Source organism: Ostrinia nubilalis, chromosome 19, assembly GCF_963855985.1.
Source record: "Ostrinia nubilalis chromosome 19, ilOstNubi1.1, whole genome shotgun sequence".
In the NCBI taxonomy this organism is placed as follows: domain Eukaryota; kingdom Metazoa; phylum Arthropoda; class Insecta; order Lepidoptera; family Crambidae; genus Ostrinia; species Ostrinia nubilalis.
This window is the reverse complement of record NC_087106.1, coordinates 3655216-3677855: the sequence shown is the minus strand read 5'-3', so window position 1 is coordinate 3677855 and position 22640 is coordinate 3655216. Positions and strand designations below refer to the sequence as shown.

The following is a 22640-nucleotide window of genomic DNA, read 5'->3' as shown; positions in this document are numbered from 1 at the left end:
TAAGAGTTGCATTGCCTACAAATTAGCATGGCATAACTAGGCATGTTTCAACTGGGTTTCTAAGGGGAAGTTTAGTAATCATTTGTACAATGATTTATGTAGAAACATTGGTGATATAAAGTTATTCTTATGATTTGTGCTTAGGCTCTGATTGCCTATGTTGGCTAGTTTATTTCTAATATTATAATCTTGGTATTGTGTAAGCAGAAAACAAGCAGTTAAAATAATCTTGTCGTCTAGACTGGTTTGGTCTAAGATCCGGAGTTTTTAAGTACTCATAGGGAATGTTTATACTCACTTTCTTTTTCGTGGTCAAATCCCACTATCACGAAGTAATCGACGAGTCTGGACATGGCAATCCTACGGCAACATCCGAGCACAAACACCACAAATGCACTTTGTAATTAAATTAGACAGGATCAAACACATTTTACACAAAAACCAACTAAATCCACTTCCACATATTCACTCGTTTATTAACCGATGCCGTTACTTCTACAATACAAGCACTACGCGAACGATTCCTGTACACCGTGCACTACACAAAATGTAAACAACACTTTCATTTATCGCGAGCTAAAGAATCTTACTTCAATTACAAGAAAGGTTGATAAATTATTCACCTCTATAGGTTATAGTACTGGTCACAGAAATTATATTGGTCAACTTTAAAACCTAGTAAATGGAGTTAGAGTAACTGATTATTCTAATACTATATTTATGTAGAAATTCGCGACGTTCACAGTTAATTCTATAATTTCTCATTACAATCGTTACGGAACTCTGCCCATCCGACATATCCGAAAAAACTACTAAATTCTACCAATTTCTTTCAACTTGTTGAAGATGTTGCCAGTATAAATTTAAAATTGTTACTTCATTTTATTTCTTTTTGTAAATTATTTATAAATTACACAATTTATGCTGTAATCGATTTTATTTTGAGAAAATCTTGAATATTTTATAACGAGGACAATGGACTGTAATCATTTTAATCACTAGACAATATTTCTTTCTTTCAAAAATCTACTATGATTATAATAGTTTATCAAATAGCAACACTAAAAATAGCAAATGTCATTAGAAGGTTCTTTTAAATGTCTTCGTTACAGTTAAATTAAAATAAAGTTTTAAATAATCTTATTTTGCTGTTTAGCTAAGAGTTTGTAATGTCACGAGTTTACGCATTTTTCCAAAATAATTTTAAATAAATCTTAGATTATTTAAGAGACGTGACCACTGAAAACTTTATTAAATGGATTTTATAGAGAGTACATATGGTTAGTATTTTTAAACTTGCCTACATAAAATACCTTCATAACAGTATAAACCGCTCATTTTCTGATGTCCTCCCAATGACAAATATTACAAAGAATAATAAGCCTTACGATTATGGAAATTAAGCGCAAATATTTTGGTAGTAACTCAGGAAAATATGAAATTCAATTTAATTTCCTTAAACTAACTTTGGCTGACTTGGCTGCTGGACCAAAACATTTATCAAAATATTGATAATTTTTATATATTTTAATGAGTATCTCTTGTTTATTTAGTGAATTCAAATCCTAAAAACAATGTCTGAACCGTCTAGTCAACAAATTCCTGGCCTGGCGCAAAAGAAAGTGTTTAAAATAATAGTTTTAGGTGATTCAGGTGTTGGAAAAACTTGCCTCACATACCGTTTCTGTGAGGGGCAGTTTCTTGATAAATCTGAGGCTACTATCGGTGTAGACTTCAGGGAACGAACTATTAGAATCGGCAATGAAGATATAAAGGTGATTGTTTTGTTGTTTACTTGTTGTTTTTTGCTGTAGTTCATATTGGTAACAGTGTCTTCTAATCTATTGTTTTAGCTCCAGTTGTGGGATACGGCGGGCCAAGAAAGGTTCCGCAAGTCGATGGTTCAGCATTATTACCGTAACGTGCATGCAGTGGTGATTGTGTATGATGTTACTAAGCCGGAGACATTTCATGTGAGTGTCCATTTCTAGTTAGATTTATAGACGCTATTTATTTATTCTAGGTTCTCTTGTAATTTTAACGAAACATTAATTAAAAGTCCAGTTTAGAAATTAAAGAAATAAAGTTGCCAGTTGTTGGCATGTACTTTTCGTTATCATCATCAAAATGGCATCAGACACAACTACAAAGATGTCACCGTCTTTAACTTGATGTGCCGTAGTTTCTGTAATAAAACTATTCAAACTACAGGCAAAAAATTTTGTCGAAAAATAAATTCTTTCCATTGTTGTCTGTGTGCTGCTGTTTTAATTGTTATAGTTATTGTGATAAGATAAATGTGATACATAAAAATTTATATTGATGAACTTCAGAAGTTACCTATAATTAAAACATACAATAACTTTGTTCTTGATACATTAGTAAGTTGGGGAATTGCCATTGGGATGGTTCCTTCCTAGGTTCAAGTCCTATGTATGGCAGTCCATTTTTTCAATTGATCTTAGATTATTATCAAATGTAGAATTTGTAGTCACTATTGATGATTAATTGAACGTCTTTTATAAGTGTTTACTTATGTGCCTTATTTTTAAGGAATTTCTATTCATAAATTACTGTTTTTTCTTTTTAAATATTAACAACTAAAAAGACAATTACAAAGGGTTACATTTAGATAGCTTTAGAAACCTAGAGTTTTAGGGTTTGAAATAAAGCTAACGAGTTCACAATAGGTACATTCACATACAATTACATAATACAGCTAATAAATTATTTTAATATTGATGTAGGTATTAGCTGAAAATACACTCAACATCAAATAAACCGCACCTTCCGCGACGCGAACTTTAAAGATTTTCTTCTGACACAATCATGGTGCCCCAACAATATTAGTGTTTTATTTGAAAGCCCTATAAATATCCTTAAAGAAAAACACATTTAATTTCTTATTAAACGATTAACATATACCATAAATGTGACTTGAAAAAAGACCTCACTTTGGGCCCACCTCTGGGATCAATTAGACCAATTTTTATGGTTATAAAACCAAATAATGATCTCACGTGTCCTCTTTAACAGATGGATAGCGATTAATTGCAACTTAACAGTTTTATAGCCATAAAAATTGGCGCAAGCGTAACTACCTATTTTTTTATTAAATGACTCTGGATCCTTCTAAAGACACCTTTTTGGGGTAAAAACCTTTCCTTTAATGAAATGAAGTTAAGAACTAGGCTTTTAAATGGTGCCAATATTTGTGGGATGTGGGAATGCATACGTTTGAAAGTGCGTGTCGCGGGAGGTGCGGTTTATTTGATGCCGAGTGTAGTTGCTTGCTTTAAATAACAAAACTACTGTCCGTCACAGTCCATAGTAAGCTGGATGCAAGAAGTGGAGTCCCACGGGCTGATGCGGTCGCCGCGCGTGCTGGTCGGCAACAAGTGCGACTGCGGCACGCCCGAGTCGCGGCTGGCCACCACGTATGCGCAGCGAGCCGCCGACAAGTATGGCATGCCGGTAAGTTTGTAATTACGTTATTGAGATTCGTCATAAATATGTTTTACCTCCCTAACTCATAAAAAAGTTATAACATTGGAAAAAAATTATGTATTGAAGACGGTGGCTTTCTAACCTTTTGGACATGCCTAACTTTCTCAGCTAGGAGGACCTAATTTGATTTCCAGATAGATTGCAGTAAATTCTGTGAGACGGTTTTATCAAATCTGTACCATGTCATCCGGATTGATCCGATTATCCGGATCAATTAAAACCAGGGGTGTTCCGGATAATCGAAAATCCGGATAATCGATTTCAAAGTAAAATCAAACAAAAATTAACTTTTTACAATAGAAAGGGTTTTAAATACATCATATTATTATAGAGTCTAAAAATCGACATTTTAGACCATTGGATGAATCCATTTCTTTTAACAATGAACTAAGACGACGTCGGTACCGTGTTACGGTGGCGGTGCCTTCCGTTTTTATGAGTCTAGACCCTAAATCGGTAATTAGAAACCGTGAAGAATGAATCCGGATAATCGGATATCCGGATAAACGAAGTCCGGATAATCGAGATTCTACTGTACATCAAACGCGTTCACTAGTGAGCGCGTCAAAAAATGACATTAAATGTATGACGGATAGTACAGCGCCCCTAGCGGGAAACGTTCAAAAACTAAAATTTTCATACATTTTTTAAACGCGCTCACTTGTGTGCGTTGTATTTAAACTCACACTCAGCCCACAGTATTCTAGATTGAAAGTCATTAGGACCTATGAGAATTTTAGTGTATTTTTGTATTTTCCAGTTGTTCGAGACATCAGCCCTGTTGGATTCAGAGTGTGACAATGTGGAGTCCATCTTCATGACACTGGCCCACAAGCTGTACTCCAAGCAGCCGTTAAGAGTCGTCAGTGTTGCGGTAAGGCACTTTACTTTTAAAAAAATATACACATTTAGTAATAGTACAATATACAAGTACTCCCATATATTCCACTGTGTACTTAGTATTAATAATCTTGATATGATTAAAAAAAATAGTGGCTATTTCAAAATTGCTGAATTGTGATTGACTTATGGTACTATGCTGCTTTTTAGCATTGTTAAATAATCTTCTAATTTTCATTTGCAAACTGTCAGAATCTGTGTGAATAGTTTGTGCATCTTAAAAAAGATTTTTAAAACTGAATATCTAATTCCAGGGCGAGCAAGGCTACGGCGTAGTGACGCTGCCGCGCCAGAAGAGCCGCCCGGCGCACGCGCACGGAGACAGCTGCCTCTGCAGCTAGGCCACGCCCCCTCCGCCTGCGAAGCCCCGCCCCCGCGCTGCCAAGCCCCGCCCCCGTCGCCTGCGCAGCCAGGCTTCGCCCACAGGCATCACAGCAGCTAGAGTCCGCTATATACGTCCAATACGTCCATGTATCCAAGCTTCCCGAAGTTGTGTAGCTGTTTGTTCTTCTCTTCATTTATCTTTTCTTAAAGGTTTTAAACCTTTGTTTGTCACCTGTCATCCGCTTTGCAATGAAGGGAAGTCGAACCTTAATTTCGAACTCCTCCTATGTTCTTCTGATTAATTTCGTTGCGGGTCCAATGACAGTTTAACTTTCCCCCGGGACAAACTTGACCTTCATTGGTTGGGTTTTTGTGGCGGTCAAGCTGTAGATCCTGGCTACACAGGAGTTGCAGTGGTGGGAACGAGAGGTCGGAATAGTCCCGTTTTAGCTGTTTGTTCGTTCGGTCGTTTTAGCCAAAGAATGTCTATTCCTGGACACTTAGGTACGATGCCCATTGACCGGCGCGCGTCGAAGCGCGTCGGAGCGCACTTACACGGCCGTAAAGAAAATAGTATTTTATTAAACAGAGTCGTAATTGCTTACAACTGATTAACTGACATTTGACTCGCGCCGGTCAATAAAAATCCTGCCTTACAGACTGCTTTATACGTCCATAAATTCAAGCTTCACCTATAATAACGGTGTAGCTAAACCGTTCGTTTGTTTCTACCAAAGGACCTGTTGGACAAAAGTCTCCCCAAGTATTACTACAACGACCTGTCCTCCGCCACCTAGAAGGCTAGGACTTAGCACAAGTTAAGTGCTAGATCGTGCGTAAACTCTGTGCACGCACACATCGAGACGTATGCAAGCCTAACTTCCATTTCAGACGATACAGATATGTACAGTCAGCGTCAAATAGTTCGTGACTCCCAAAATAGCCAAAAAAGTTCGCAACATGTCTGTTACGATTGGAATAAGGTTGTGTTGTCAACTTTTTGGCCACTTTGGGTGTCACGAATTATTTGACGCTGGCTGTCATCATCATCATCATCATCATTTCAGCCACAGGACGTCCACTGCTGAACATAGGCCTCCCCCAGTGACTTCCACATCGCACGGTTGGTAGCGGCCTGCATCCAGCGCCCTCCTGCTACCTTTATCAGGTCGTCGGTCCACCTTGTGGGTGGACCTCCCACGCTGCGTTTTCCGGTACGCGGCCTCCATTCCAGAACCTTGCTGCCCCATCGGCCGTCAGTTCTGCGTACTATGTGCCCTGCCCACTGCCACTTCAGCTTGCTGATCCGTCGGGCTATGTCAGCGACGCTGACTGTACCGAACCGGTTCTCCCAAGCCCTCGGGATGTGGCCTAAAACGAAGTCCGAGCTTACTAGGGCCGCACAATGAAGATTGCTAAAGGCTTGAGTACCTTATGAGTTTACATCAAAAGTCCTCACTAACTAGTGAGCGCGTTAAAAAATATATGAACATTTTAGTTCTTGAAAGTTGCCGCTAGGGGCGCGGTACAATCCGTCATACATTTAAATGTAATTTTTTTACGCGCTCACTAGTGACGACGTTTGATGTAAAGGCCATATCCAGGAGGGCGAATTCGTCGCGAATGTCTTCGCGCGTAGAATCATACGCGCGTTGGCGAGATAGAAAGAAAGAAAGAAAGAAAGATACTAGCAGCCAATACATTGCGTCCACAAGACACACGCGCAAGTTGAAAATTCGCGCGTTAATCGCGTCATACATACGCTCGTGTTCGCGCGTATTCGCGGCGAATTCGCCAAACTCACACTAAGCCCTCTGTACTCACTTTTCTACGCAGTTGAAACTGAGAAAACTCTAAATTCTAGCTTACAACGCGCGTCCTTCGAAAAAAAAAAATAATATGGCCTATTTTATGTTCAATTATTAATTGCATTTAAATGTAACATAGAATGTAGGCATTAAAAATTATTTATTTGAGTTTTCGGACATGTTAGAAGACTTATCTATGATGCAATATAATTTTTGCCAAAAAGTCGTAAATTACTTGCAATGAAGCTGTAGTAAAGTAAACTACACTCGACATCAAATAAATCGCACCTCCCGCGACAAGCACTTTCAAACGTATGCATCCCCACTTCCCACCAATATTGGCACCATTTAAAAGCCTAGTTCTAAACTTCATTTCATTAAAGGAAAAGTTTTTACCCCAAAAATATGTCTTTAGAAGGATCCAGAGTCACCTAATCAAAAAATAGGTAGTTACGCTTGATGAGCCAACTTTTATGGCTATAAAACTGTTAAGTTGCAATTAATCGCTATCCATCTGTTAAAGAGGACACATGAGATCATATTTGGTTTTATAACCATAAAAATTGGTCTAATTGATCCCAGAGTGAGCCCAAAGTGAGGTCTTTTTTCAAGTCACATTTATGGTATAATTAATCATTTATTAAGAAATTAAATGCGTTTTTCTTTAAGGATATTTATTGGGCTTTCAAATAACACCAATATTGTTGGAGCACCATGATTGTGTCAGAAGAAAATCTTTAAAGTTCGCGTCGCGGAAGGTGCGGTTTATTTGATGTTGAGTAGGTATAGTTGAAGGCCCAAAGTTGATTATAAAAAGTGCAATAAAAATGTATTTAAACAATAGACAATGCAACTAAATCCGTCTACGACTACGCCCTCTAGTGTTAGTGAAAATGTGCACGTGCAGCTTTTTAGCTTAAATTATGTAATTTTTAGTTCGTAGCTAAATTAAATCTTCAAGAAATAAAACAGTTTAATAAATCTGTTAAACATCCCTACTTAACTAGAAAAAAAAAACCATAAAAATAGGTAATATGTGCTGACAAAAATATTTGTAAAATTATTTACGTTTATTATTGATCTCTATTAAAGTACCTAGTTATTGGCATTTATAAATCGAATGAAGAAATAAAATTATAGCCAATATTCTACTTTACAAAATCCTTAAAATGTATAAAATGTGCCAAAACCATTGCAGTACTTTTCTTATTATTCTCAATATTACGTAAACTTACATAGTAATAACTAGTATTAAAAGTTGACTATGTTTTATGTGTAAGAAAGTTGACTATTGTGAAGTTCTGTGGATAAGATCTCTTATTCTGCAATTAACACCACAAAAGCATCATTTGGTTAACTAAAACCATTGTCTTTCCAAGGCAGTCTAATCGACTCCCATATAGATCGTTTCATCCACGAAGACGCGCCCCACCATTCTTCCGCTAATGTTTGAGTGTTATCGGTACACGCTAAATTATCCATGAGTGCACACGCACACTACAATAACGACGCTCGGATTGCTCGGATTAAAAGTCCCTCACCCCGCGCTTCCCTCGAACAAATATTGGTGGGGCGCGTCTTCGTGGATGAAACGATCTATACAAAATATTTGTTTGTAACTTATTCCATTTTATTAAGGTCCAAAAAACTATGAATTGTTAAATTTTCTAGGCCTAACCATATGTTATAGTCAAACCTCGAAGTTCCGGCGCTCCTAGGTTTGACTAGTCAATCCTCAGGTCTGACTAGAAGTCTTAGTCAAAGCCCAAACATTTCGGTTTTTGACTAAAGAATGTTAGTCAAACCTAGGAGTAACTAATTTGGTCAGGCAAACGTCGAAACTCAATTTAATGAAATCGGGGTTTGACTAGTCAAACCTCAATAAGACTTTAAACTAAACTATACTTCATTCTGATCTCGAATTTATTGCAAAGGCGTTACGGTCGGTTCTTTAGGTGAAGGTACAGCGGTTGTTTGTCAGTGTTTCTAGACCGATCTTGAAATTACAAATTTTTAGGGTTCTATTACCTTAAACTTTAAGGTAACAGAAGGTCATTTAAGGCTTAAAGGATAAAGAGTTAAAACGGGACCCTATTACTATGACTTCGCTAAATGTTGTCTGTCACCAGGCTCGTAACTCATGAATCATTTTCAAAAGATTTAGTTTTTTATTAACTTTAAAAATAAATAAATCAATAAAATACTTCAATATTTGAGCCCCTCCTACACAGCAAACGTGACTTTTTGCAGTTTTCTACTCGATATTAAAACTCCCATATAAGAACAGAGTCGCACGGAACCCTTCGTGAGCGAATCCGACTCGCACTTGGCCGGTTTTCTATTTGCTGTCTACTTCTGACCGAGTCTGCCAGTCGTTTCTAGGATTGACTAGGCAAAGCCCGATACAGATTATTTTAGTTTCGACGTTTGACTGAACAGATAAGGCACTTCTAGGTTTGACTTAGTCAAAGGCCGAAATTAGAATTCACTTCGGGGTTTGCCTGAAGGCCTTGGTCAAACCTAGGATAAACCAGTCATTCCGCGAAGAGACTGCATATCGACCTTTGACTATGACACATACATGCAGTGTTGATTACCCTAGTGATTCCAAGAAACCTTTAATTTAGTTAGGAAAGTGATGTTACGTTGAGAACCAGTGTTCCAAGTCTACTATTGCAGTTACCCAGTATTTTTTCTACTGGGTGAAGTAGAATAAAGTGAAAAATAACCATCATGTTTATGTGCTTGTTCATTTATGGCAATAGTATTGTTTAGTTGTGTATTTAATCATTTGATATAATTAGAACGTGTGCTTCTGTAAAGTGTCTATTAAAAAGTTCGGAGTGTCGCATTTTAGACCAGTGTATCCCAAAATATAGTTTTTTAGGAATTATGTACGTACGTATGTTAAATGATCATGATCATTATTAATTTGACGCCTGAATAGTCCACGCGTACGAATTGGCGGGAACTAGAAAATAAGTGTTCAGAATTGAGTCCCTTATAAAGGCCGAATTTACAAAGAAATTAAAGTTAGCAATACGGAGTAAAAGCCTCATTTTTGGTAGAGAACGCTAGAAACGTAAATAAATATACTTTTAACGAATTTTCCGTTTGGCAGCTAAAGTCTAGTGCAGAATTCAGTTAGTGCCTGAGGTATGGGAGCGTCACTTGAGGATCTTTTGTTACGTCAAATGTCAGAAACTTTAGCCCCCCTAGACAAAACGCACTTTTTGATCGAATCGAAAATCGAATCCGTCAAAACTCCATACAAAAAAGGGGCTTTTCGACCACTTTTCGACTGGTTTGCGATTATAATTTGCACTTTGTCTAGACCCACAGATTTGTATGCTCTGTCTCTGTCGCGTCATAATATGTCAAAATCACCCCTTAATACCGAGGTGGAACCTTTTAGATCTGTGTCATCCGTCACGTTTAGTGAAATACCGGGGTGGTTGAAACTTGATTTCTTTTTCCCATCCACCCCGTTGACGGGGCAAATCCACCGGGGCCGTTGGGACTAACCCCTTCTCCCGTGCCGCTCCCATACCTCAGGTACAGACTGAGTTAAGCGCATGGCCTACAGTTTCATCACAAGTCAAGTAATGATGTCTTATTTACATTATCATTTCGTTAAAATTATCTACTTACTACCCTATGTGTATTACATATTTAAAACTATGTTAATTTGTAATTTTATAGATTTATTGTCACTTAATAGATTGTATACTGTATTATTTACAACAATTTTGTTATCGTAACTTTTGTTATACTTATTTTATTTAATATTTTAGCAGATTATTATAACTGTGAGATTTACCTAAGATTAGATAGAGACCTAAGAACTAAAACGACAATCTATCAGGCTTATGTTCAGAAAATAAACTGTTTTCGCTATAAACTATGACTGTTTAAATTTTTTTTTAAAATCTCGAACATGATCTTGCTAGTGTCGTCAACTATTTATTGTATTTTTCTGAGATATAAAAACTATATTTAAACTGTAATAAAAGATAAAATATAAGATACACTTTTTTATTCACACTTTCCTCTATATTTTTATAGCCTTCCTACAAAAAAAAGAAAAAAAATTGAGACGTAAACAAATTATGAATATTTTATCTAAAAACCTATAAAAGACCTAGAAACATACCACATTTGTGACTTATTTTTTATTTCAACAGAGGATTTGAAAGTTATTTTTACAAAAACAGTTTTTGCAAAACAGCACAAACAGTTTTTACACAAAAAATACCACTTAAAATCACATGAATGACTCTATAAGTAGTTCAATGATTTTGTAAAAGGGACAATGAATAGAGGTTGCGGGACAAGATTGCCCCTCCCTTATTTCCCATTGAGTACACTCCACCCTAGTGTTCCTGCCGCTTTTATGTGTAGGTAGACACACTGCGTAGCGATTTGTATTTTCGACGCGACTCACAACCGACTCCGTGGCGCAACGGTAGCGCGTCTGACTCCAGATCAGAAGGTTGCGTGTTCAAATCACGTCGGGGTCAAATATTATTTTTTAAATTTTTTTGAATTTACTTGAAGCAACTTTTGATTCTACAAGATAATATACCTACAATGATAATTGCAGCTTCTGTATATTTGTATTTATAAGTGTGTTGTGTAACCTATTCAGTATTTATTTATCTCAGGACATTTCATAAATTAGCTTATAAATGAAAGTGAAAATGAATAATGTAGTATTTACTTTTATATAAAAGGACAAAATTAATTAATAAAAAATAATGAAAACAGCACATGTAAATTTATTATTTTTATTTAGTTATAATAATATCATTGATTTCGACACCGGCGGATTGCTAGCGGGTAATACAACCTAGGAAGTCGGGACACAATGGAAACGCCCATAAAACTACACATGTAATAGATAAACATCCGAAATGGATTCCACAATACAATATAATACTTTTAAATTCACATTTTACACTGATTTTAAATTTATCATACGTGTTATACTTTCCAAACCAACTTTCCATAGGGTCATACACCGACTAAAAACAATATGTCTGGCTTTCTCTTCTTAAGGCGTAAGAGCAAGCGGCACGCTCATTGTTAATTCTAGCACTAACCTATAGCGTATACATAATTATATACAATTGCAAGTGGCAAGGCTGTCTAGATGTCTACAAACTGACGATAACACTATTACGGTGCGCTAGACTTCAAAATCGTGTGGCAAATCAGTTCAGTTATTTAACTAATAAAAGTAGAGATTTGGTATATACTATATTATTTGGTTTTAATAAATTTTAGTTCATAATATATTATAAATCTTCCCTGTTTCAAGACAGACAAAATAAATCATACATCAAATGTGTAATGTGATTTCCAAAAGCTTAACGTTAATATTTTATAGAAAACATTTATTAGATGCTAAATCTATAATTCATCAAAAATACAAGATTTATAGTGAAAGAAACGGATAAACGAAGCGTTTTTATAATTACTTACATTTAGATCCATCGTAATCATAAGCTACTAGAAAAAAGAACATACAACACACAATAGAAAGATTAAAATAAAATGTTACTTAGAGATTGCACGAAACAAACAATTAGAACAAAATATTTAGCTAAGCTCAACAGGCTAACTACACTAAACTAGGCTAACTCGTGGCAGGTGAATATATGGTAGTCGTCGGTCCAACCTTACTTCAACAGCATTGAGTTATAACACAGCCATTCCCTGCGGACTCCATGCTACCCTCAAGGTGCAAAAATTACGTCAACACATTTTCTCTTCGTTCAGATTTATATTTATATAAGTCAAACCAATGTTCTTTAGTTCTGTTCGATATCTACTTCGATAAATATAGGCTAGGCAGTTTATTTTTCATTATAATTGCTTTGTATGAAGAGAAAACGTGATGTGTCATATTATTTTTCACTCCTATTTGCTTTCTTAACCACACAAGAAGTATGTAATAATAATCAATTAACAGAAAAAAGTTCTATCTAGTAAACTAGTAAATAATCACTCTATTTAGTTGTTAAATTAATCTAAACAGTAAAAACGATACCTGGGTAGTGCTTAGTACTCACAACACTAACTAAATAGGTACTGAAAAATACAAAATTATTAAACGAATTGGTTAATTTTGTATCCAAATTAATGGGATTTTTAGAACTATTTATTTACCTATGGATTTAGCGTTCAAACCTTAATCTAACAATAAAAATAACTACAAAATCATTAGCTGCTCCTTTTGTGCAATACAGCAGAGTCACGTTCTCCGTTAACGAACAAGTAAATTAGTTGACATTAATCAACATTCGCCCGCGTTTTCTAGGGCTCTTATTTATTCAAAGATAAACACCAGATTAGCATAAAATCTAGTTAGATCGAGAATGTACCTGTATTTCTCTACACATACATAGCTTTTAAAATTTTCTCCATTTAAATAGTCATTATCAATTTATTAACAAATACGAGTAAAACTATCATTAATCATGAGACATTCAACATCGAATCAATATTATAAGGACACATCAATTTACTAAAACACCAATTTTTAACTATTTAAGAATATTTTTAAAGACACAGCTTGTTGATTTTCTTCCAAAGAAGGCTTCCTTTTATTACAAAAAATATTCATTGCGAATAAAATTTTATTGAGTTACGAAACGAGCACAGACTGTAGTAGTTAATCTTCTTTGGACGAAAATAGACTTTATTGGGAATTATTTACGTTTACTTTAGTTCGCAAGGTAATACCAATGGTCACTACGTGGGGCGTGGAGACATCGACAGAATATTAAGTTAATTGAATATTTTTAAAGATCAATAATAGGTATTTCAGATATAACATGCTGTGTATCTGAACTAAGAACAGTTTATAGTATGGATAGAGATATAAAATTAGACATTATATGAATACAAAATAGATTAAAGAGCTTTATTTGGATAAGAAGGTTAATGTTAATAAAAAATTCTATCGATAAAAATTGGAAACACTTATTGTAGTTCAATCTTTTATTTTTATTTCCTAAAACAACGTATTCTAATTGGCAAGACTGAAAACGTAGACGTTCTATTACCGATTGCATACTCGGTAAAATCAGTTTGCATTTTAGCAAATACAATAAATCATTACAAAATATTTTTCCACGAATGATATGACCATAAATAAATAATATGAAAATACAAATAATATTTACGAAAATATTGCAAGTATTTTCCTGAATTTATGAATAATTTCTCTGACTGAATCACATTTTCAAAACTTCAATTTATACAATCATTAGCTTTAATTGGAAATTATTATTAATTAAACATTGCACGTAATTTTCTAAACATAAATCTTCTCGAATACTGTTAGTTTTTATTAACGAGTAACACTATGAGTGCAAGTATTTTATAAATAATTTTTAGTTTAATCTACAACTTGAAATAGCTAATGTGATATTTCAAATAAAATGCCTCTGTCGATGATTGAATCGGTAAGAGAGACTGATGCTGATATTATTTTATCGATTACATTGTGGGCATTTGTGGACACTTTTAACAGCAGTACATCATGGAAGGCAAAAAGATCTACTATCACTATTATTTAATAAACTTTTATTATAATATTGGTTTAGAAGTTTAAAGGATTTTAAATAATGTCTACAAGGTCGTGCATTACAGTGACGGACAATGCTTTTATTTAGGGTAAGGTAAGAATTGAAAAATTCAACTGATCTAAAAACCTCGTTTACCAGGTACGTACTCAGGTCGCTAGGTCAGGGACCATTTTTTACTGTCCGTTTGGGCCTATCAAATATAACGCCACAGAATAAACAATAACTGGCGTTGCGTTGTCTATGGGCTGCTGCGTTTGTCTATGGTTGTCTCGTCGATCACGGCGATTCCGTCTATTTCTATCATGGTGATATTGGTGTCTATTGTGTCCTATGTAATGTCGATCATAGTAATATTGTCTATGGTAATCCTGTTGCCGATGTAGTAGTTGAGCCAGTTCTCTGTTCCGCTGCCTTATGCGGTGATGCCGTCTATGATGTCTGTGGTAATCTTGTCTATGTCGGTCGTGACGTCTATGGTGATCTTGTCGATGTCGGTCGTGACGTCTATGGTGGTTTTGTCTATGGTGATCTTGTGTATGGTCTCGTAGCCTGTGAGGCCCTGTGCGCGCGGGCAATCACATGTTCTGCCAGGGCGCGGTGACGAGCATGTTGGAGTCGAGAGCGCGTGCTATGCGCTCGTGCACGCCGTGAGAGAGCCACGTCATCCGGAGCTGTTCGTAGCGCTCCGGGCATAGGTGCAACGGGTTGCCGCGGCGGAGGCCCTGTAAAGGGACATAGATTAAAATTTGTTGATTAATTGAAAAACATTTTGTTCTGCAAATAAATTATTTGATTTGATTTGACGTAGCGAAGCGTAGTCCTTGCACTAGATTTTTTTTTTAATCTATTAGGATCAATTTGATGGAGTCGGATCGGACGTAATACACGTCAAATAGTTTGTGACACCTAAAGTAGCCAAAAAGTTAGCAACATGTCTTTGGAAAAAGGTTGTGTTGACAACTTTTTGGACACTTTGGGTGTCACGAATCGAAGTACATCACCTCATCTGATGAAAAGTGATGATCAGAAGAATCGTGAACCACAGATGGACTGGCTGGCTGTCCTCAAACTGCTGTGTACAAACTTGCTATACAAACGCTGTGGGATATCATACTGCATGAGCTATGGCTATCGTCCTTAGAGACCAATACCTACGCAGCGTTTATTCGATCAAGTAAGGGGGCAGAGCAACTTAGGACCGATCGTTATCGTTATGGAAGTCCTTGGGGGAGGCGAGGCCTTTATCCAGCAGTGGACGTTATTTGGCTAAACCGAATGAAGTGGGGGAGGCATTAGTAAAGTCCGGTTGTCGAAAACATAGAATTTCGTTCAATGACCCCAAGCACCCATCCTTATCATCGCTCACGGTCACGCGTAATTATATTGCTGTCGCATTCGCACACTCACTGCGACCGCCCGTCGCACAGTCCCGACAAGAAAAAGGATGGGTCATTGGACGAAATTGTATCTGCTCGGCGACCGGACTTTAGACAGCTAACCTGGTCGGTCTCGCCGTAATCATTTGGCTGAAACGAACCAAGTTGGGAAGACATTATCGTCAGCTCACCTGGTCGGTCTCGCCGTAGGAGTCGAGGTAGGGCGCGGGCAGCAGTCGTGGCTCACCTGGTCGGTCTCGCCGTAGGAGTCGAGGTAGGGCGCGGGCAGCAGTCGTGGCTCACCTGGTCGGTCTCGCCGTAGGAGTCGAGGTAGGGCGCGGGCAGCAGTCGTGGCTCACCTGGTCGGTCTCGCCGTAGGAGTCGAGGTAGGGCGCGGGCAGCAGTCGTGGCTCACCTGGTCGGTCTCGCCGTAGGAGTCGAGGTAGGGCGCGGGCAGCAGTCGTGGCTCACCTGGTCGGTCTCGCCGTAGGAGTCGAGGTAGGGCGCGGGCAGCAGTCGTGGCTCACCTGGTCGGTCTCGCCGTAGGAGTCGAGGTAGGGCGCGGGCAGCAGTCGTGGCTCACCTGGTCGGTCTCGCCGTAGGAGTCGAGGTAGGGCGCGGGCAGCAGTCGTGGCTCACCTGGTCGGTCTCGCCGTAGGAGTCGAGGTAGGGCGCGGGCAGCAGTCGTGGCTCACCTGGTCGGTCTCGCCGTAGGAGTCGAGGTAGGGCGCGGGCAGCAGTCGTGGCTCACCTGGTCGGTCTCGCCGTAGGAGTCGAGGTAGGGCGCGGGCAGCAGTCGTGGCTCACCTGGTCGGTCTCGCCGTAGGAGTCGAGGTAGGGCGCGGGCAGCAGTCGTGGCTCACCTGGTCGGTCTCGCCGTAGGAGTCGAGGTAGGGCGCGGGCAGCAGTCGTGGCTCACCTGGTCGGTCTCGCCGTAGGAGTCGAGGTAGGGCGCGGGCAGCATGGCGCCGCGCGCGGGCGCCGCTAACAGCATGAGCTCACAGTCCCGCACGCGCAGGAAGACTCCCGCTCCGGCGCCGCAGGATAACGCATGAGCCACGCCCGCGCCCACGTGCTCCGTGCCGCCGCTGCGGCCCTGCGACAAGAAAAACAATATTAGCTTCAATCAGAGGGCATATCCCAGGTGGATCGTGCCTTCGATCACAAGTGACCAAAGCTGAGGGCTTAGTCTTCAGTTTTCACTAGTGACTGCGTAAAAAATGTCATTAAGGATGGTTATAGAATCACGCTGACGCACGCTGACCGTCAGCGCTGACAGCCGAAATGTATGGTGCGTCGGCGCCGAGCGATCAGCGTCACTCAGGAACGTTCCCTTTAATTACATACATTTTGATGATCAGCGAGCGGTCATCGCGATTCTAAAACACAGTTTTTTTTTTAATTTTTACTTGTCATCTAAGGCCCGATTCACCTGCGACAGTGAGTGCTTGCGATAAACAAGTTTCACAGCACTACAGAAGGTATCATCATCATCAGATTTTAGAAACTAAACAGGATAGGCGGCCCTGTTGCCTTTACCAAACACTATAATCCGGGTCTCTTTAAGACAAGAGTGAATAGGAATTCACTGGGCAGATATGTACAGTCAGCGGTTTTTGTCGGTTAGGAATTGTCAACTTTTGGCTACTTTGGATGGCACGTACTATTTGACGCTGACTATACCACCCTAGATTGCACCTCACTTAACATTAGATCAATTACCTAGCCTTGTACTGCATAAAAAAGGCCTGGTAGTAGAGCCCAACACAACCCCTCCCTGCATGAAAATTAAACAGATACATTTTTTTAAAAGATTCTCACCTTCCTAATTTCCGTTTGACAGCAGTAGCTCTGCGAGCATAATATCTTGCTGCACACGAGGCACATAGTCGGGTACTTGCTATCCTCGCGTTCAGAGTTAGGACACGAGAACTCAGACACAATATTCATTAGCTCCGAGAAATCTTCAGGCAACGGCACTAAACGAGGCGGCTCCGCAGGTTCTAAGAGCACACTCATTGGCGGCCATTCTGTGGTTAGCCCTAGCCATTCCCGCATCTTCTTCCTAGCTAGAGGAGCGTCTAAAAGCTCCCTGAACGTCATAGGCAGGTCTAGATATCCACACATGGTTTCCCAAGTATCCCCGCCGACTACGGTCAGCTCTGTAGGCGGCATTACGTCACTTAAAAAGTGGAAGAACAGGCAGCAGCAGCGAAGAAAGCCGAGGCACTGGTTCTTGATCATATCCCACACTTCGGTTGGATTAAGATTCTCGTCGATGTTTCCTTGGCGGAGTTCGCCTAGTAATGGTACTAAGTTGATCAAATCGTCTGGTCTTTCGAAGTCTTCCTGGCCCTCCATGGGTTCGCTTCGGCAGTTACTGAAGTCCATGATAAGAAGACAGCGCATTAGCAGCGCTCTGAACGCCTGTATAGTCAGCATTCGTGCGAGATTTGTCGGTCTGGCTGGTCCAGCTGGCTTGCAGAACAGTGCAGGTATGGTTAATACAACCGCAACTAAAGTGCCGAAGGGTTCATGGGCTAACGGTGAGGTATGCTCAAGCGCGTGCAGCGAGCATAGCGCGTGGTGGGCCAGGTGCCTCGGGCTGGGCCAGGCAGCGGGCGCGGCGGCTGCGAGCCTTATTAGCACGTGCAATGCGTCGCGGTGTCTTGCTGGTAGCTCGCCGAGTAGCGGGCGATGCTCGGCACGCAGCACGGCGCAGCAGCTGAGCACGCTGTAGGCGGTGGCGCGGTACAACGCGGCGAGGGACGTCATCCCGCCTGATTCTGTTAACCCGCATATGGGCGGCAGGATCTGCGAAGGGTATACATAAAAGTATAGCGTGTTGATTCAATTCGATGAAACAAAAACGCACAAAAATACTGATGGATTTTCATTTAGTAAAACACTAGAAAATATTTTTATTCCAAAATAGTGGAAGTGCACAACAACTTTAAAATCACAAAAAAAATCTGCTGTATAACAGAAAACTTCAATAAAGGTGGACCAAAATGTACAAAACAACAGATTTTTTTGTTGAGGTGAGATTTATTTGAGAGTTAGTCCCATACTAAAAGTTATTTATATTCATGGGTAAAATATCTTGTAAAAATATCGAGACGGTAAAAAAAATATCCAGTTTAAAAGCGCTTTTCAAAAGCCCATTTATAGAAATTTCCAATACTCACACTGCAGAAACTTCGATCAGCGACTTGGTCTGGTCATGGTACACCGGTACTTCATCCTCAAAGAGCGCTCTGAAGGCTAGCGCGAAAATAATCTCTATAAAAACTTTCACCTATTTGCCTTTTATAACCATTTCAAATACACTGCAGAAGCTCTCGATCAGCGACTTGGTCTGGTCATGGTACACCGGTACTTTATCCTCAAAGAGCGCTCTGAAGGTTAGCGCGAGGAGATTCTATAAAAGCTTTCACCTATTTGCCTTTTATAACCATTTCAAATACTCACACTGCAGAAGCTCTCGATCAGCGACTTGGTCTGGTCATGGTACACCGGCACCTCGTCTTCAAAGAGCGCCCTGAAGGCGGGCGCGAGGAGGTTCTCTATAAAAGCTTTCATCTATTTGCCTTTATAACTATTTCCTAATACTCACACTGCAGAAGCTCTCGATCAGCGACTTGGTCTGGTCATGGTACACCGGCACCTCGTCTTCAAAGAGCGCCCTGAAGGTTAGCGCGAGGAGAATCTATAAAAGCTTTCACCTATTTGCCTTTTATAACCATTTCAAATACTCACACTGCAGAAGCTCTCGATCAGCGACTTGGTCTGGTCGTGGTACACCGGCACCTCGTCTTCAAAGAGCGCCCTGAAGGTTAGCGCGAGGAGAATCTATAAAAGCTTTCACCTATTTGCCTTTTATAACCATTTCAAATACTCACACTGCAAAAGCTCTCGATCAGCGACTTGGTCTGGTCATGGTACACCGGCACCTCGTCTTCAAAGAGCGCCCTGAAGGCGGGCGCGAGGAGGTTCTCCGCGTGAGTCGACACGTATACCTCCGATTCATCTGAAGCCTCCTCCTCCATGTCTGAAGACATCGCTCCCACGCTTCGAGCTCGCGCCTGGAAGAGGTTTAAACTTGGTGTTAGAACATTTTTTTAACAAATGCACAAACTAAGTCCCATTATGCTGGTTGCAAGTCGAGTGTTTGTATAGACCGCAGACACGCAACTATGGAAAACTACGCTGCAGCATCAGCTATGCGAGCTAAGCTAAACTGACTTAGCTAAGCTTCTTCCTATCGTGTCGACAACAAACCTACATAGTGTCAGCCCAGAACTCCGCTACATGTCAGCAGCATTCATTAACTTATCTCTTGTTCTGCAACCGGCATTAACACCTCGAGTTACGCTTAATACACCACTAAATTTTTATCACCGAAAAAAAAATTCTGGGTAATGAGTTATTGATACTGATCCCATTTTTGCAAAAAAAGAAGTTAAATAAAGTGACTCAAAAATTCCTCCTAAAATTGGTAATTTATGGACACACGCGTCGCTAGCACTATTTACGTACGATAATGTAACACTTATTACAATTCAAAATGTTCCAAGTTAGCTAAGTATGTAATAATAACACTGGAAGCGTGGTCGAGGCGTGAGCGAGATGGACAGATCGAGGCAACGTGCGAGCGCGTACGACTACTCTAGCGAGCAGCGGAGTGACAAAGCTGTGACGCGTAAAATACGGACTAAAGAAAATTAAATAAAAAAAATAACTTTATGAAACCATTTCTTTTTCTTTTGCTTTAAATTTTTCACGTTTCTACATAACCTGTAAAACATTTTCGGTGATAAAAATTTAGTGGTGTATAATGCGGGTTCACCACAATAGTCTAGCGGCAACGGGGTTCTAACTACCAATCCTCGGCAAGTCCAGAATCGGCTGTCCGACTCCGACACCATTTGATTGTTGTCACCTCTTTATACTGACGACTATAAATAGTAAGAATAGGGCAACATACTTGACGAATAAAAAGCGTCGCACTATGTGCGCTACGCTAAATACATTGAATGCGTTATCTCAAAAACAGTTACTAGACCAAAGATTTCGTGACAACAAATGAAGCATAATGTAATTTCAGCAAGGTATTTAAAACATCACAAGCGTCTGTAGTCATATTATCAGCATATTTGCATCTACAAGGACAATTTTATTTAATTTAATAAGCATTTCGACAAAATTAACTATATCAAAATTGAATAGGTATGTCACTCATTCCTAAAAGATTAAAACTAGAACACCAATTTATTTAATAGTAGAAGAAGCGAAATATCAATTTCTATAAATCATTATTGCAGCATAACACATGCAAAGCCACAATATTTAGTTTTAACAATTGATTTAGTACTTACAAAGGCTATATCGCCATCGTAATTTTTTAATGTTAGCTGTAGAAAAGAGAAATGTGTTATTCTCAAAAATTGGTTAAAACAGAGTCGTTCGAGAAATAAGGTAGGTTAGTGCATAATACGGTGGCTACAACATTTCCACGTAGCAATGTTAATAATGTATTGTTATGTATTGAAGAATAAAACAGGGCTGGGTTCAGTGGAGTGTATTATTAAAGCAGACATGATAATAATGCAGTTAGAGTCATTGGAATAATGTGTCAATATTTAACAACTTCTATTGAAAGGAAGCAGTAGCATTCAAAACCCCCTGTTTTTTTTTTTTACTAAAATGAAATGTTAGGTGCTCAGTTTTTTCTTCACTAAAAATGAAATGTTAAGTGCTCAGTGACTATGAAAAGTTTAAGGCAATCAGTGCCAGTGCACTATTGATGGTGCTGATCCAACCCAAGTCACAAGGATGTCGCTTGATTTTATTAGTGAGTAAGCCATGTCTATCTGGCGAGGAGAGATCCACGTAATGAAAGCTGATGAGTATACAACAGCGGGGTTACTCTGAAAAACGTCATCCGAAGTTTCGTATGTTGCCATCCCTCTCGCACAAAGCGAGATGCCATAAGCGACGGTCACAGATAGATCCGAAACTACGTAAGCAGCGTTTTGGAGTAGCACCCCTGATGTTAAAAAAATACATCTAAGTAAAACCTTTGAAAAGGAGGCTGTCAATAGTGACTGAGTTTCTTGCGCTGCTTCTTCGCAGCACTGGCCCATTTATTGTCCCGAAGCAGTGGCAGGGTTAATACTGGCAGAGTAAATACAAATGAGTAGGTCATTTGCGTGGATTAGCGGTGAGGTGCTGAATTTTGTCAGTGTGTGCGTGCGCGCCGCATACGTATTGGCGCGCGCTCGCATACAAACCGCGCTCGGTGCGTTTCTATGAAGATGACCTACTCATTTGTATTTACTTTGATACTGGGACGTGTAAAAGTGCTTTTAAAAACTTATATTTGCAAAAAAAAATCTAACTGACCTGTTTGTGCAATTCCTCGCACATCTCAGTGCAGACGTGTGCGGGACTAAGCGCCACCTGGTGACGTAGTGAGAGAATAAGTCCGGAGGCGATGGCATACGCCTCCTCAGTAACCGGCGGCGGCGTTCCGGCGGGATGCGCCGGCGCCGGCAGAATCGGTAACGCCGTATTGCAAAGTCGTTCGCAGAGAGGGCAAAGGTATTCCTTCTTTTCGACGTCGAAAGCGGCCGGCTGGCGGAGGCGGTATGGTCTGTGGAGAGATTATGAGTTACTGTTTTGTTGTAAGGTGATTTTATGATGTTTCAACAGTAATTACAAATTATTGTTGTATCGATATCTACTGAGATATCGATGTGACTGCAGCTATAGTCCGTGCCAATAGAAACTAATATTTTTGGTCACTAAATATGGGCCTCAAAAGAAGGCTCAAGGTCACCCAAAGAGCGATCGGAGTTTTTGTAAATGATTGAAATGGGGAGATCTGTACCAAGGACCATGCAACTAGTAACGGTCGAGCGGAATCACCTGGATGCGGATAGCGCAAGTCTGGTCGTTGTGGAAGTACGTCTTTCTCCAGCCGTAGATGTCATTTGACTGATACGAAGACAAAAATATAACCGAGGCGTATGTGGTCTGTCAGTATACTGGCAGATCAGATCTTAAAGCCTTTTTCGCACTAGTCGAGTGATTTAGTAGCTGACACACCAACAATTTAGTTTAAAGAG

General features: G+C 39.6%; 3 protein-coding genes and 1 non-coding gene across 4 annotated transcripts in view; 2 read left to right on the top strand and 2 right to left on the bottom strand.

The window, feature by feature from the left end:
* Positions 1-800, bottom strand: part of LOC135081383 (myotubularin-related protein 13-like) — a 66692-nt gene extending 65892 nt beyond the window's left edge. The window contains exon 1 of the mRNA XM_063976102.1: positions 299-800. Within this exon, the coding sequence (XP_063832172.1) occupies positions 299-353 (55 nt within the window). The 5' untranslated portion in view covers positions 354-800. The remainder of the gene's footprint in view (positions 1-298) is intronic.
* A 681-nt stretch (positions 801-1481) lies between these two features.
* Positions 1482-5265, top strand: LOC135081257 (putative Ras-related protein Rab-33). The gene is made up of 5 exons (XM_063975999.1): positions 1482-1775; positions 1854-1973; positions 3325-3474; positions 4268-4381; positions 4662-5265. The coding sequence occupies exons 1-5, from the start codon at positions 1575-1577 to the stop codon at positions 4746-4748; spliced, it is 672 nt and encodes a 223-aa protein (XP_063832069.1). The 5' UTR covers positions 1482-1574; the 3' UTR covers positions 4749-5265.
* Positions 5266-10987: 5722 nt separating this feature from the next.
* Positions 10988-11059, top strand: Trnaw-cca (transfer RNA tryptophan (anticodon CCA)). Its single transcript has one exon. It is a non-coding gene; the product is annotated as a tRNA-Trp (tRNA).
* Positions 11060-11312: 253 nt separating this feature from the next.
* LOC135081381 (E3 ubiquitin-protein ligase UBR2) overlaps positions 11313-22640 on the bottom strand; it is a 62844-nt gene continuing 51516 nt past the window's right edge. Inside the window, exons 25-32 of the mRNA XM_063976101.1 lie at positions 21916-22165; positions 20889-20924; positions 19413-19595; positions 19270-19362; positions 18982-19092; positions 17332-18324; positions 16430-16606; positions 11313-14856 (exon numbers count right to left, since the gene is read on the bottom strand). Of these exons, the coding sequence (XP_063832171.1) occupies positions 14710-14856; positions 16430-16606; positions 17332-18324; positions 18982-19092; positions 19270-19362; positions 19413-19595; positions 20889-20924; positions 21916-22165 (1990 nt within the window). The 3' untranslated portion in view covers positions 11313-14709. The remainder of the gene's footprint in view (positions 14857-16429; positions 16607-17331; positions 18325-18981; positions 19093-19269; positions 19363-19412; positions 19596-20888; positions 20925-21915; positions 22166-22640) is intronic.

What these genes read in the sequence shown, in the direction of transcription:
- LOC135081257 (XM_063975999.1), top strand. Translation starts at nt 1,575, where the DNA reads ATGTCTGAACCGTCTAGTCAACAAATTCCTGGCCTGGCGCAAAAGAAA. An exon ending in TCGGCAATGAAGATATAAAG is followed by an intron (nt 1,776 to 1,853) that starts GTGATTGTTTTG and finishes CTATTGTTTTAG; the next exon opens with CTCCAGTTGTGGGATACGGC. An exon ending in CTAAGCCGGAGACATTTCAT is followed by an intron (nt 1,974 to 3,324) that starts GTGAGTGTCCAT and finishes TGTCCGTCACAG; the next exon opens with TCCATAGTAAGCTGGATGCA.